We start from the raw sequence: 15,996 nt of genomic DNA on the forward strand, positions 1-15,996 counted from the left end.
CCTGGGCCTTCGCCTCTTCTGGGCCCCGAACTCACGCCTCTCCTGGGCTCCGATCACATCCCTCTACAATCTCTCGCTGCTCCTTCGCCCCGACCTCGCCGCTCCTGCTGTACCTGCCCACGAAACAATCAGCGACCTGGACCTTGATGTCCCTCTTCACTGCCGTTGCTCTCCTGCTCCAGCACATGCTGCTCCCTGGAGTGGTACACTGCCACGCTGCTCTTTCCACTCCCCGGCCTGCTCCGATAGTACTCGCAGGCCGGGGGCCACTCAGACAATGTAGGATCCAGGTAGCTGTGGGTTGTTGACCAAGACTGAGGAGTAAGAAGGCTATAAAGTGGGAACTGCTGTTCGGAGCTGTATATCGGAGGCACATAAAATGATGTGTACCTCTGTTGAGTGTATAGGTTCATATCAAGAAGTCTGTAACCATTCTTTGGTAGAAAAGTATTGATAGCCATTGGCTTTGCTTTTATCCTTGCCTTTATAGGCTTTGCCTGGAAGGTTTTTACTTCTTCTTGAAGATATCTGTAAGCCTGTTGTGCATCGGTCTCTGATTCAAAGGTCATTGCCTTTGGTCCATGTGGATGAGAAGGGAGAAAAAGTAAGGCCAAATCAAAACCGCTGCATTGTAATTCTACGAGATGTACCAGAATCAACACCCATTGAGGAGGTAGAAGCACTCTTCAAAAGGAGAAAATTTCCCGAAGTTCATGAGTTGTGAGTGCCCCTGTGCACAGACCATGTCCCACACTGCCGCAGTGCCCCTGTTCTGCCTATACACAGACCATGTCCCACACTGGCTCCATTTCCTTGGTTCTTTTTATTTTCTTGGTCTCATTAACGTTTGAATTTGCTGACACCAGTGACAGCTGCCAACGCACCTTGCTGGAATCCAGGCTTCCCTTCTTAACAGGTAACGAATCTTTGATAACCTCCACTTGATCTTTTCCAAACCTCTTTTTGTAAAATTCCTACAACAAACAAACACATTCATTGAAATTTTAGCAGTAAAGAAGGCCATTCAGCCCATCAAAACCGTGTTGGGTGCTAACATCGTTTTAGAGTTAGTTACTGTAATCGCATATCCTTGGTCTTTTCCCATATCCTTTAATAATCTTTCTCTTCAACCGTTTAACCACGTCCCTCTTAAAGGCAATGAGTGATTTAGCTTTATTGGCCATGATTAGTATTGTATTCCATATTCTAAGAACTCTTTATGCTTCGAGTACTAAACCTGAGTTAATGCCCCCTTGTCACCTCATCACTGACCCATGGAAATAATATTTTACTATATACCCTCTCACACCCTGACATAATTTTGAACTCCTGTTAGACCTCTCCTTAACCATCTCTGCTGCAGTGAATGTAGTCCTCGTTTATTAATAACTCTCTCACCATAATATTACCTCCATATTCAGCAGGGTAAAGGTTCCTCTCCATGTCACTGTACCGAGTCCCTGTTTATCCCACATGGCTGTTCACTGTGTAACTGTACAGTGTTGATGTTTATTCAGCCACGTTAAGTCAAGGGACAGTTAAGGCAGACTATACGTGGCTGTGCTCCCACCAGCACTCAGTCGAAAGCGTCCTGTCACCCCACTGCTCCTTGGTACCTCCTTGGCCAATCACAGATGTGCTTTGGATTCAGCACCTCAGCTGTGCCCTGCTCTCCTCCCTCGTGTTTTCTCCCCATCTCTCCTGAAGCTGCTAAATCATGCTGGGAAAGCGGTTCCAGGGGTGCTGGATTTCATCCAATTAATGGCTTGAGATTAAATGGTCATTATCGGCAGGATATTCGACTATGGAGGCATCACAGCCAAGCTTGATAATGTCCTCCCCTGATGTCCAGCAGGGGCCACAGGGCCAGCGATCAGGAGCAGGAACTCTGGTGATTTCCCTGTCCCAGGGGCGTCCACTCCAATTATAGCATCCCTACAGCCTGCCCTGGCTGAACTCCATTAACTCAGCGTGGACACGCAATGGATCCCTGAGCTGTGTGACTCAGTACCACACTGGGGAGGGGATTTACACGCTGAGCCCAGCCAAGAGCTAGAAGTTTGTATTATTGAAAAATTACAAAGAGTCCCTGTATGGAGAGACAGTGGTTCGGTGCGGTTACTGTGTGAATCCAGAGAGCGGGAATACCTATGGTCAGCTCGGTTATGCTCCCCACTTCCCGTGGGCTTTTTATCACGCTGTTAAGATACCACATTATGTTCTCTGCCTGAAACATTCATTACCTCTAACCTGGAGGAGATTTCCACCAGTTTAGTGATCCCTGGCTCCTTGTACACATATTCCTGCTCATCCAGCTCGCCGAACTGCGTCCCATAGAACCCGACACGGAAAAATGTTCCAAACATTCTTTTATTGTCCTGAAAAAAATTATTAAAAAGAGAGGGGAAATTTTCACAGAAATGCTGGAATTTGTCGTTGCAAACGGCAGTTGCATCATTAACTGTTTATTGAGGGGTCTGCCCGCCACAAGACTCAGTACGGAGAGTTTAATACAGCTGACACAGCAATTACATCAGCAGAGAGTGCTACCAACATCTGGCTCCACTCTGATCGCTGTCCAGCATCACTCTCCCCACCTGCCCAGCTATCCCCTCCATCCCCTCATTGGGGGAGAGAGCAGAGCCACTCATTGGCTGCTCGGTTCTGTTCCCTCACACAGCTCAATGCTCCTGTATAAAGAACAGTGGAAGCAGTCCTGTACTAGGGTTCCTTTAACCACTTGTCTCATGATGCTCGTGTATGGCCTACAATGACAAATCTGCTAATCAAGAATGACCATCTTCCAGTACCTCTGCCAAGAAACATTCTTCATGCCCGAGTGAATATTGACAGGGCAATCAACCACAGGAGGCATCACAGCCGAGTACAATCCTGTCCTCACCCGATATACAAGCATGCGCAGTTCCCTGAATTGTGATCGGAAGAAGGAAGCTTGGCTGATCTTCCCCTTCCCACCTCGGAGCCACCAAGACCAAGTGTAGTGACCTGTCCAGAGCAGCTAACTCATTCAATGTTAAGCACTGCTGATTGGCCGCGCTTGTTACACGGGACCTCACCTCACACCAACCAAGTAGCTCGCTGATTTTTCCAAATCACAGAACCTATTCACCAAAGACTGCATAGAAGAGCGGTCAATCAAAATGGTCAGCGAGCACCCAATCAATCAGAGTCAGTGGGAGGGAAAGATCTGCTTGCCTCGCGAGCTGCATGACTAACAGACGACAATAACACCAGTGTCTCTGGTCACCCAGCATATTCCTGACCTCTCACTTTGAACACGGTGTTACTCGCTCACTGGCCCAAGACAAGCCTTTACCTTACTCAGGATCAGATCAAACGTTTCCTTCAGGTTTCCATGAATAACGGACAGTTTCTTAATATTCCGATGAAATTCAGCAATGGGAATTATGACCTTGTAAATTTCATAAACCACTTCATAAAATTCTGCCTTTAATAAAAAAAAGCAAGTGAAAGTTTTTTTTATAGACACTGCACATTGAAAATATGAGTACAGGTTGTACCTCCATTATCCGGAACCCTCGGAACCTGGCCTGTTCTGGATAAGGGATTTTTCTAGACGAGAGGTGGTCACAAGTACTAAGCAAGGAGATATCGGGGCTGGCTGGCTTGGGGCTGGGAGTACGGCAGAGAGAACATGGGGGGGGGGGGGGTGGCGGAGAGGGGGGGCAGTGGATCACAGGGTCAGGCCAGCGATTGCGGGAGTCGGCAGTGAGGAAGGACTTCAATTTGTTCATGTCGGAGTTCTACGCATGCGCCACCCAGTGGCCGGGAATGGTTCCAGACGAGGGGTGGTTCCGGATAAGGGAGGTTAAACCTGTATAATGCACCATAGTTCATGATCAGAGCATTGTGAATCTAACGTTTCACAGCTCACAATGTGAAAAATGGAACATTTCTGGTGACACCATCGCAGGTCAGGTATGCCATGATATAAATGTGTACAGATATGGAATAAATAGCCCTTCATACAATGAGCCGCACCCCTGACTGGCCTCCCACATTCTACCCTCCATAAACTTGATATATTCCAAAACGCTGCTGCCTGTGTCCGAATTCACATCAAGTTCTGTTCACTCATCACCCCTGTGCTCACTGACCTATACTGGCTCCCGATTAAGCAATGTCTCGATTTTAAAATCCCTCCATCACCTCGCCCCTTCTTATCTTTGTAATCTCCTCCAGCCCGACAATGCTCCGAAACATCTGACAATTCTGGCCTCTAGAACATCCCCGATTTTAATCGCTCCACCATTGGTGTCTGTGCCTTCAGCTGCCAAGGCCCTCAGCTCTGGAATTCCCTCCCTAAACCTCTCCGCCTCTCTTTCCTGCTTTAAGATGCTCCTTAAAACCTACCTCTCATCTCTCTTTACACTGCCCCAATAAGCATTCCCATGTCAGGCATGGTACAGGTTACATGCAGAGTGAAATTGGGGATGAAATTGGACATGGGCAGGACGATAAACGCTGGAATCGCTTTTGCCGCCCGTTCAATGACACGACTAATATCCAGTGATATTGAAGTCAATGGAAATGAATATCAGACAGAGCGTGATGGGATACTGCTTGTTTTGTGTTTCTTCTCCATGTCAATTTCACCCCCACTGGGTCCTGAAGTGATAGGAGGGAGCCTCTCAGACCCGATTCCGGTGATGGGATTGATCCAGCCTCTATTGTTACATTCACTGATCATGATTTCATGCTCATGAGATAAATCCTGGATTCAGAAATCAGTTCCATTGGAGAAGCTGATACTGCTGCTCTCGCAAATGGTGCGCTACTGCCTCTGGTTATCAGAGACCAGCTACCCTCCAAATCTTAGAAATGTCATACATTGGGTTCATCGTGCCCTTCCTGGCCAAACTATTGGAGCTATCTGCCCGGACCCAATTTTCCTGTTCTTACTCCATCGGGAACATAAACATAAGGTGGAGATTCAAGAACAAATTTTGCAAGGTGAGAATCCCGGCAAAAAATATCAGGAAAATCGGGAGCGCTGTCAACCAGGTGAGCTGACCTCCAAGCTGGATTCTCTATCCTTATGCTTACGTCTCAAATAAGGCTCCGCGTGGGAACAGAAAATCACAAACCTAACCTTGAATCTGATCTAGCCAGATCCCCGCCTCAGCCCCATTGTCACATAGTTTAACAAAGGCTGAACACATACTTTGTTGAAGAGCTCGGCCGCATCGTCCAGTAACTCCAGGAGACCCTCTTCACTGAAGAGGTATCCTGCGCAAATGCCCTCCCTCTCCATGGAAAAGACCTCGTCAAACACCAAGGATTCCTCCAAGACATTGCTTGAAATTTTCTGATGAAGGAAGAAGATCAGGGGCTATCAATAGCGAGCAGCCAATCAGGGAACAGCAATAGCCAACAGCCAATCAGGGACCACCAATAGCCAACAGCTAATCAGATACCACCGACAGCCAGCTGCCAATCAGAGACCATCGATAGCCAGCTGCCAATCAAAGATCATCGATAGCCAATGGCCAATCAGAGACCATCGATAGCCAGCTGCCAATCAGAGACCATCAATAGCCAGCTGCCAATCAGGGACAATTGATTGCCAACTGCCAATTAGGGTCCAACAAGCAACCAGTCTTTTGGCACTGGAGAAGTTTCTGTTCTCAACATCTTAATATAATAAATTCACAAATTAATTTTCAAAATTAATACATTTACAATTTTTTTTCAAAATTCACAAATAGCTAAAAACATTCACAAATTATTTTTAAAAATTCCATATTAATAAAAAGTTAATCAAATCGAAGTGCTCATAGGATGAAGACGAGGACAAGTGAAGTAGGAAAGGGCCAATTAAACTGGGGCGTCACTGGCTGAACCCAGGAAGAGTCAGGCAAACCACGGTATAGTTGGCCAAATCAAAGGCAGCACCTGTCAAACCCAGAATATCCAGTCAGGTTACTAAAAGGTACAGTGCTTCTGACAAATCTCAGTGATGGGAAGCTCACTTCTTTATAATAGGAAGTCGGGACAGGAATGGCTGCAGCCTCTCCACCATTTATCTCTTATTCATTGAGTCCTAACTTGAGGGAGGAGTTAAGCCCTTTCCGAGGGGCCCTAATGAAAGTAAAATGTGACAGCAGATTGGACTGTGTGAAATGAGCTCACCAACTGAGCCTGGTTCCAGATCTACAGACACCAGCGGTGTGTGGCAGGCAACATAGCCAGATACTCCTCACCTCGTCCATGGCAAGGCTAAGAGTGTGAACCTTAAAGGGATGACCATATGGGGTGCCAAACTATTGAGGCCCGGTTGGTGACATTCCCGGCTGTCTCTAAACTTTTGGAATTCCCTCCCGAAACCTCCCCACCTCTCCATCTCTCTCTCTCTTCCTTTAAGATGCTCCTTAAAACCTACCTCTTTGACCAAGCTTTTGGTCACCTGTCCTAATAATATTTCTTTATGTAGCTCAGTGTCAAATTTTGTCTGACCACGCTCCTGTGAAGCGCCTTGGGACGTTTTACTATGTTAAAGGCGCTATATAAATGCAAGTTGCTGTTGTTGTCACACGATGCCAGAAACTGACCTGGAAACTCACGCTGCCCATGGGCAGATGAATGGATCCTTCGACGCGGTTCAAGTATTCCGCCACCAGGGCGGCGCTGTGCACCAAGCAGTGCGCCGCCTCGGCAAACCGCTCACTCTCGATGTGCTTCATCGCGATGTTCCGCAGCCACATCAGGCGAAGGTCCACGTAATTCTGCAAACCCTTCGCAATTCTAGGGGAAAGCACAAAGCACTTACTGCAGACAAATAACAGTGCCATCCGAACAAAGCCGTGACCTGCTCCCTGTTTACAATGTCACTGACCCATTCATACTATCAGGGGGTTTGGTCAAAGTCTCTGTGGATATCGCTCATTTATAAACATTGTCCAGTCTTGTTAATCGGATGAAATTACGCATGAAATGTGTCCTACACAATAAATGTCAAAAGGAGTTTCAGTTGAACAGTTTCTTGATTCTCTGAAAGGTGACAAGTTGCCTGTGGTTTTTCTTGTTGTTGCTGTGAACCTGGAACCAACTGGAATCATCCATCATGTTAGACAGAACAAAGGAACGTACAGGGCCAGAAAAGACTATTGTGGTCCATCTGGCTGATTCCAAAAGGTTCGCTATGTGGCCAGGACTTGAATAGGACAGAACAGGTAATCGGTCAAAGCATCATTCCTTGCACCGCTCCATCTGAGCTGCAACTTCCTATCAACAGCAATTAACACAGTGCTGTCCATATCGAAAAATAAGTCAGAATCTCGGGATCAGGATATGTCTGGGACATGACTGACGCGGTGCGGAGATTTCCAGATGTTGCTGGTTACCAGATGTGACAATGATGCGACCAATACCCGTATTTTATAGAACCTCCAGCATGATACAATCCACGTACCGACGTTGCCTGTTATCTTCCCTTTGAAATGTTCCTGTGCTGATTGATGGATGGGCTGGTAACCTTCTCCCTCAATCTGATGGATGGGCTAGTAACCTTCTCCCTCAATCTGATGGATGGGCTAGTAACCTTCTCCCTCAATCTGATGGATGGGCTAGTAACCTTCTCCCTCAATCTGATGGATGGGCTAGTAACCTTCTCCCTCAATCTGATGGATGGGCTAGTAACCTTCTCCCTCAATCTGATGGATGGGCTAGTAACCTTCTCCCTCAATCTGATGGATGGGCTGGTAACCTTCTCCCTCAATCTGCCATTGCCACAGGGAAGCACACGGCTCACTCAGTCCCTGGCAGCTTTTGCCACTGACTCACTCTGTCCACACAGCGGCACGGCTGAGATGGGAGAGCTCAGTGTGTGCCGGGTGCTGCCGGCTCAACCACCAGCTGATTCACAGATCCGCACCTCACACCTCAAGGGCCCAGACAGCCTAAACTACCCAAACAAAAGCTGCTGAACTTTGACCCTGTCACAGCCCCAGTGAGGCATTACAGGGTCCAGGTTAAATGGATGTTTCAGATTACATGGACTCTTCACTCAACAGTACTTAACTGTTAGGCCTTTAAGATATGAATTACAACATTTACTAATGGAGAGAATGTGTCTGTTCATCAGGTCACCTCCACCCCCCTCCATATATAGTGGCGGGGCAGTTTGACGTCCTTGGGGGGAATTACCTATACATCAGGTCAATTTGCATGTCCCCATCCTTCGAGAACTCCTGCAGCTTCACCGTGTCACACGATACTGCATCCAGATTCTGTAAAAGCTCTTCCACCTGAAAGATGAGAACTAGTTAAATATTGGTTACCTGACTTGGTTACCGAGTTAACAATCAGTCCAAAGACCATCTCATTTTTGCTCATCATCTCTTTTGTCTCTTAAATCTCTCCTGCCTTCCACCCTATCACAGACCTTCTCTTTTGTTCTTTCCTCCCCTCCCCCTTTCCCTGCCCCTGCATTTCCTCAAGAATCTGTTACATCTCAAACTTTTCCAGTTCTGACAAAGGGTCACAGACCTGAAACGTTAACTCTGTTTCTCTCCACAGATGCTGCCTGACCCGCTGAGATTTCCAGCATTTTCTGTTTTTATTTCAGATTCCAGAATCCTCAGTATTTTGCTTTTGTATAAGTGTTTTTGAAGTGTAGTCACTATTCTAATGTAGGGAACCTTGGCTGCCAATTTGTGCACAGCAAACTCCCACAAACAGTAATGAAATAAATGACCAGATAACCTGTTTTTTAGTGATGTTGGCCAGACACCAGGAGAACTCCCCTGCTCTTGTTCAAATGGTACCATTATGATCTTTTACATCCACCAGACAGGGTAGACATTAGTTTAACGTCCCGTCCCGTCAGTACTGCACTGCAATGTCAGCCTAGCTTCTGAGCTGAAGGTTTCAAGCACTGCTCCAGAGACAAGACCTTCTGACTCAGAGGCGAGAGTGCTAGTAATGACCGACAGCCGACACCTTTAGAATAGTGAACAGCTGCTCCCAACCCTCTGCCAGATGCTGCCTGACTGAAGTTGTGTGATGGTGCTGCAGTGGTAAGCATTTGATCTGGGTTCGATTCCCAGCCATCACATTTGTCAATTTCTACTTGAGGATGAAATAATCCTCTGATGACTCTGGTTGCAAGCAGTTCTTACAGCAGCAACTCAAGGATTTCCCCTCCCCTTTTATAGGGGGCATTTGCAAATTATATGATTTTAATGCCCCCCAAAAAAAATCACAAAAGGAAAAAAAAACACAAAAAAACCCACAAAAAAAATGAGAAAAAAATAGGGCAGTTATAAGTGTCTGGAGTGTCCCCCAGATCGGGGGGCACTCGATCTAATGTTTATTTGTACTCCTCAAAAGAGTTGCTGCCTGACTGACACCCCATTACAGCCTCAAACACAGGCATACGGTACACAACAGGATTGTTGGAACAGATTCACACACATTTCCTGAGATTGTTCTACAGGATATTGTCCCAGTCTTTCTGCAGCCCCAGTGACGCAAACAGTGCCTCTTTGAGCTCTTCACCGGTTTAATTTGTGCAAAATAAAATTTGTCCATTTAACTTTGATCTAAGCTTCTAACCACTGGAAATAAGATGCTGAAACACGGCCCCTCAAATTGATAGGGAATCGGGCACTGAATATTATCAGGTTGCAATACAGACAGAATTCTAGGATAAATAAGGGAGGGGGGGGAGACATGGGATGTTTACCCTTCTGTATATTTGGTTGTGCAAATGAGATAAGATCATTGAACTGTCTATAACTCTTCCTCCTGATCTCTCAGAACTACACACTGAAACCTACAGGGAGAGTCAAACAGCAGAGGCCACACACTGCGGGCAGGCCAAGTAAAATGTGATCATGTCACTCGTGAGCGAGGGATTAAAGATTAGTCTCCTGGGCACTGCTACAAGCAACCAGGGAGAAAAATTAAAGAAAATTGTGTGTTTTTGAAAACACTTTCATTATTAGTTATACAAATATTGGAAATGGGGAAAATGGCTGTTTGATTGGGCGGGGCAGTTGGAGGTGAGAGGTCATATGATGAAACGTCCAATACGAGTGTGCAACCCTACCATGAGCTTAGGCTACAGGCCTGAGGCTGTGTCAATTGTAAAGTCTTCGTCAATTGTAAAGTCTTCTTCTTAGGCAGTCCCTCAGAATCGAGGAAGACTTGCTTCCACTCTTAGAATGAGTCCTTAGGTGACTGAACAGACCAATACGAGAGCCGCGGTCCCTGCCACAGGCGGGACAGACAGCCGTTGAGGGTAAGGGAGGGTGGGACAGTTTGCCGCACGTTCTTTCCGCTGCCTGCGCTTGATTTCTGCATGCTCTCACGATGAGACTCGAGGTGCTCAGCGCCCTCCCGGATGCACTTCCTCCACTTAGGGCGGTCTTTGGCCTGCGACTCCCAGGTGTCTGTGGGGATGTTGCTCTTCATCAGGAAGCTTTGAGGGTGTCCTTGTAACGTTTCCTCTGTCCACCTTTGGCTCATTTGCCATGAAGGAGTTCCAAGTAGAGCGCGTGCTTTGGGAGTCTCGTAACTGGCAAGCGGACAATGTGGCCTGCCCAGCGGAGCTGAGCAAGTGTGGTCAGTGCCTCGATGCTGGGGATGTTGGCCTGGACGAGGACACTGATGTTGGTGCGTCTGTCCTCTCAGGGGATTTGTAGGATCTTGCAGAGGCATCATTGGTGGTATTTCTCCAGCGACTTGAGGTGTCTACTGTACATGGTCCATGTCTCTGAGCCATACAGGAGGGCAGGTATTACTACAGCCCTGTAGACCATGAGCTTGGTGGTAGATTTAAGGGCCTGATCTTTGAACACTCTTTTCCTCAGGCAGCCGAAGGTGTTGAATCTTCTCATCAATGTCTGCTTTTGTTGATAAAAGGCTCCTGAGGTATGGGAAATGGTCCACGTTGTCCAGGGCCGCGCAGTGGATCTTGATGACTGGGGGGCAGTGCTGTGCGGCGAGGACAGGTTGGTGGAGGACCTTTGTCTTACGGATGTTTAGCGTAAGGCCCATGCTTTCGTAAGCCTCAGTAAATACGTCGACTATGTCCCGGAATTCAGCCTCTGAATGTGTGCAGACGCAGGCGTTGTCTGCGTACTGTAGCTCGGCGACAGAGGTTGGGGTGGTCTTGGACCTGGCCCGGAGGTGGCGGAAGATTGTAAAGTACTGACCAATACATGGCACACCATGGCACCTAAACATGCACCAACATTAGATGAGCCATCACCTTTATAACAAGCACTTACCCTGATACAGCACATTTAGCATTGCAAAATATCCCAAATGAATCACCATTGAAATATTTACCACCGTTCTATTGTTGCCATGTCAACCATTGATTTTAAAGAAAGAACTTGTATTTATCTAATGCCTTTTACTTCCTCAGGATGTCCCAAAGCACTTTACAGCCAATGCATTACTTTGAAGTGCTATTTTGTAGGCAAACCATGGTAACCATTTTTCCCCTGCCTTTACATTGCCCCAGGATTCCAGGAGTGGGCGGAGCTGGGCTGCACCAGCAGTAGGCATCGACCCATTGTGAAGATGTATGTGAGGAGTGGAGGGCGGGTTGGGGGGGTGGGTGGGTGGGAGTCCTGGCCTCCTGCCTCACTATCCTTTACTTTGGTACATTGGGCTCCCAATCTGAAGGCCACCCGATAAAACTATCAGGGGGCCTTCCGATTGGGAGCCCAATGGAGGTACAGCCCAGACACTCATGGACCAGAGGGTCTGCAGCAGTCATGGGCCTGCGCGAAGAGAAAAGAGGAAGCTATGCTCAGTGTTTATTGACCTGTCATCCCACCTTCCCCTTCCCCACCCTGGCCAGGATGAACTCAGTCCCTTCTGGGTGATGAACTCCAGCCACAGCCAGAAGGCCCCAAGGCGGGCGACCAGAAGTGCATGGGTGGGCCTCTCACTGCTGTGCTCTTTTCCTGTCCTGCTTTCCAGACCAAGAGGCTGGACATGCACCTGGGATGCCCCAGGGCAATATTAATGGCCTGGGCCAGGAACTAGCTGCACTCCTGAGCCTGGACAATCACAATGCTCATTGGCCACACTACACCCGTCCATTGCCTGGGTGGACTTGCACCAGCAATATTGGCCCCATCACATTCTCAACCTACAACACTGCTATACAACAGAGCATAAATCTCACAAGTATTACACAGCAAATGTTTGCACATTACAATGTGTGTCCTGTGATTAGGGCTAAAGTCCCTTTAAAGTTTGGGGTTTCCTTACCTGTGCAGGGAAGCCGGTGCCCTCCATGGCTCTATCAGTCTCCAGGTAGGTCAGGATTATCTCAAAGGATTTCTGGAGACAGTGCTGATCCTGGTTGGATATTTTCCCCGCTAAGGATGCCAGGGAGAGGGTGATGTACATTTTCACTCTCGGAAAATGCTGAGCACAAGAAGTCCCAGGTTAGTGAGCACACAACGGTCAAAGTGTTTGGAAAATATTCAAACCCACATTAAATATCATTTGCCCCTCATCAGCCCCCCAGCCTACTCTAGCCTAATGGCTGAACCAGCAACCCCGAGGTCAGAGATTCAATCCCACTAGTTGTGAAACTGGGCTCAATAAATCTGCTAATTTATGGTCTAGCACCAGAAAAATGTACACGCAAACTTCTGAATCGGTATAAAACCCCAATTAGTTCACTCATGTCCTTCAGGGAAGAGAACCTACTACCCCGACCCAGTCTGGTCATGTGACTCCAGGCCCACGCGGTTTAGTCTTAATGCCCTCTGAGGTGGACCCACCAACTTCTCTGAAATTAAGGATGAGCAATAAATGTGGCCGTAGCATCTCAAATTATAAAAATCCAGGTCCCTTTGTAGTTGGTTTGCCTTGTCCCTAATGTTTGATCCCCCACCCACACCCCCTTCCAATTTAGTGTCATATGCAAACTTAGACAGCTCTATTTCTGCCCAGCTCTAAACCATTCACATAACTAGCAGTGGCCGCAGCACTGACCCCTGCAGCATTCGATGGTGGCCCCTCACCACATCAGTGTCGCTCCCTTCTCAAACACCCTCTGTTCTCTTCTCAGTCCACCTCAGCAGCTGGCCTCCAATCCCATGCAATCCTACCTTGTGAGGTTATTACTGTGCCAGCGTATCAAAAACCTCGCTGATATCTAAATGTACAGAATCTGTGCAGGCAACTCGGCCCATCACTTCCTCAAGGGTCTCCAGTGAATTGTTAGTCAACACCCCCCTCCTCAGGTGGCAAATGGGAAAAGTTCCATAATATTACAGCCACCTCACACAGCTGCTGTATGGGGCGGTTAGGACCCATTTGCTGTTGACTTCTTTAATCAACTAACTTTGTAGTTTCAACTAATTATTGAATTACATGATACGGTCATGTGGGGTCCTTTAATTTGAGAATTTGCTGTTGGAAATATGGCTGTTCCTGTTTGTAGCGGGACCTCTATCCACCATAATGGAGGCTAGTTCCCCCCCCTACACACACACACACACACACACACAAATAACCGAAGCTCCCCACATTACAGTGCACCGCTGTTCTTTCCGCATCTGCCCACTTCAGCCCTCCTCACCCACCTTTATTATCCGGCAGCAACATCAACAGATCTGCCTGCTCCACATGTGCCAATCTAGAGAACTGGCAAAAACTGGCAACTCACAGCCTCAGGCTGGCCCAAAGTGCTTTGCAGCCAATGAAGTAGTTTTGAAATGCAGCAATGAAATAGTGATCAGGTAATCTGTTTTAATGCTGTTGGTTGAGGGATAAACGTTGGCCAGGACACCAAGGAGAAATAGTGCCATGGGATCTTTTACATCCACCTGAGAGGGGCAGAATGGGCCTCGGTTAAACATCTCATCCAAAAGACAGCACCTCCGACAGTGCAGCATTCCCTCAGCACCGCGCTGGAGTGTCAACCTGGATGTTGTGCTCAAGTCTTTGGAACAGGACTTGAACCCAGCGCCTTCGGGCTCAAAGGCGAGACTGCAGCCAGTGCCATGCTTGACACCGGCACAGCTTGCAGCACTAATTTCTATGGAAATTACATTTGGAAACTAAGATGCCTTCTGCTTCCCTCTGAGCTATTTCTCACTCACCGTTTTGTAGCTCTGCCTCATGAGCAGGTAGAGGGAGGCTGAGGCCTGGGTCCGTGTGCTCTCGAAGCGACTCATGCATCTCTGCAGCAGCAGCAAGCACAGGTCCATGCAATGCTCGGAGTCCTCCTCGAACAGCACCTCCGGAAACTGCAGCAAGGGCACAACCAGTTAACTCACAGGAGGAACTGCTCAGATAGTCAGGACAGCAACAAATCAGCAGCATCAGTGTGACCAATGCCTCGTGTATTCACAGAGCCTGGGGTTCAAGTGCAATCAGTATTCTTTAAACATACAAACGCACACACACACGCGCACACAGTGCACACACATATACCTGCACATACACATATATACATGCTCATACACGCAGACACATGCACATACACACAGACATGCACATACACACATAGACATGCACATACATGCATATACATGCACACACATACACACAAATGCACAGATACGCATGCAAGCAGACACCCACAATAATACACACACACACAATAAATATTTAACCAGTGCATTTATTAATTTGCTGACAGCCAAACTGCAAGACTGAGACTGTGTATTCACTGCCAACCAGTCTTTGTCCTCTTCCATGTCTAATTTACTTCCACAATCCCACTTTTCCCTGGGGTAATTGGAGTCAGTGGGATTTGCCCAGTGGGGTCTGAGCTTCCAAAATAGAAGGAACTGCATCTGCAGCCTCAGGATCCCCAACTTGGACCCTCACAGAGCGAGAGAAGCAGACAGACAGACTGACCAAGACAGACCAAGACAGACCAAGACAGACAGACAGACAGACCGAGGATCAGAAACTGAGACAGACCGAGACAGACCAAGAAACAGACAGACCAAGAAACTGAGACAGACCGAGAAACTGAGACAGACCGAGACAGACCAAGAAACAGACAGACCAAGAAACTGAGACAGACCGAGGATCAGAAACTGAGACGGGGACAGGAAAACAAAGGGACACACAGACAGAGACAGAAACTGAAGCACGACAAAAGGGAGATCAGGGATAGTGCAGCAGAGAGTCAGACTAGATACTGCAAGCTCAAAGTAAGTGTGACTGTAGTCCTTTATTACAGATCTCAGAGTGCCTCTCCAGCCTGTGAGGCCTCCTTATATACAGGTGCTTCCAAGGATTGTGGGATTCCTTAGGACTCTAGGGGATGAACCCTCTGGTGGTTAGATATAGAAACATAGAAACATAGAAAATAGGTGCAGGAGTAGGCCATTCGGCCCTTCTAGCCTGCACCGCCATTCAATGAGTTCATGGCTGAACATTCAACTTCAGTACCCCATTCCTGCTTTCTCGCCATACCCCTTGATCCCCCTAGTAGTAAGGACCTCATCTAACTCCTTTTTGAATATATTTAGTGAATTGGCCTCAACAACTTTCTGCGGTAGAGAATTCCACAGGTTCACCACTCTCTGGGTGAAGAAGTTCCTCCGCATCTCGGTCCTAAATGGCTTACCCCTTATCCTTAGACTGTGACCTCTGGTTCTGGACTTCCCCAACATTGGGAACATTCTTCCTGCATCTAACCTGTCTAACCCCGTCAGAATTTTAAATGTTTCTATGAGATCCCCTCTCATTCTTCTGAACTCCAGTGAATACAAGCCCAGTTGATCCAGTCTTTCTTGATAGGTCAGTCCCGCCATCCCGGGAATCAGTCTGGTGAACCTTCGCTGCACTCCCTCAATAGCAAGAATGTCCTTCCTCAGGTTAGGAGACCAAAACTGTGCACAATACTCCAGGTGTGGCCTCACCAATGCCCTGTACAACTGTAGCAACACCTCCCTGCCCCTGTACTCAAATCCCCTTGCTATGAAGGCCAACATGCCATTTGCTTTCTTAACTGCCTGC

The 15,996-nt window shown here is 47.6% G+C and overlaps 1 protein-coding gene across 1 annotated transcript in view; it reads right to left on the minus strand.

The window, feature by feature from the left end:
- LOC139228641 (dedicator of cytokinesis protein 7-like) overlaps nt 1-15,996 on the minus strand; it is a 265,121-nt gene that overhangs the window by 19,615 nt on the left and 229,510 nt on the right. The window contains exons 35-42 of the mRNA XM_070859854.1: nt 14,121-14,267; nt 12,274-12,432; nt 8,188-8,288; nt 6,594-6,786; nt 5,207-5,350; nt 3,338-3,469; nt 2,244-2,378; nt 885-974 (exon numbers count right to left, since the gene is read on the minus strand). Coding sequence (XP_070715955.1) covers nt 885-974; nt 2,244-2,378; nt 3,338-3,469; nt 5,207-5,350; nt 6,594-6,786; nt 8,188-8,288; nt 12,274-12,432; nt 14,121-14,267 — 1,101 coding nt within the window. The remainder of the gene's footprint in view (nt 1-884; nt 975-2,243; nt 2,379-3,337; nt 3,470-5,206; nt 5,351-6,593; nt 6,787-8,187; nt 8,289-12,273; nt 12,433-14,120; nt 14,268-15,996) is intronic.

Source organism: Pristiophorus japonicus, chromosome 18 (genome assembly GCF_044704955.1).
Source record: "Pristiophorus japonicus isolate sPriJap1 chromosome 18, sPriJap1.hap1, whole genome shotgun sequence".
NCBI classification, from domain to species: Eukaryota; Metazoa; Chordata; class Chondrichthyes; family Pristiophoridae; genus Pristiophorus; species Pristiophorus japonicus.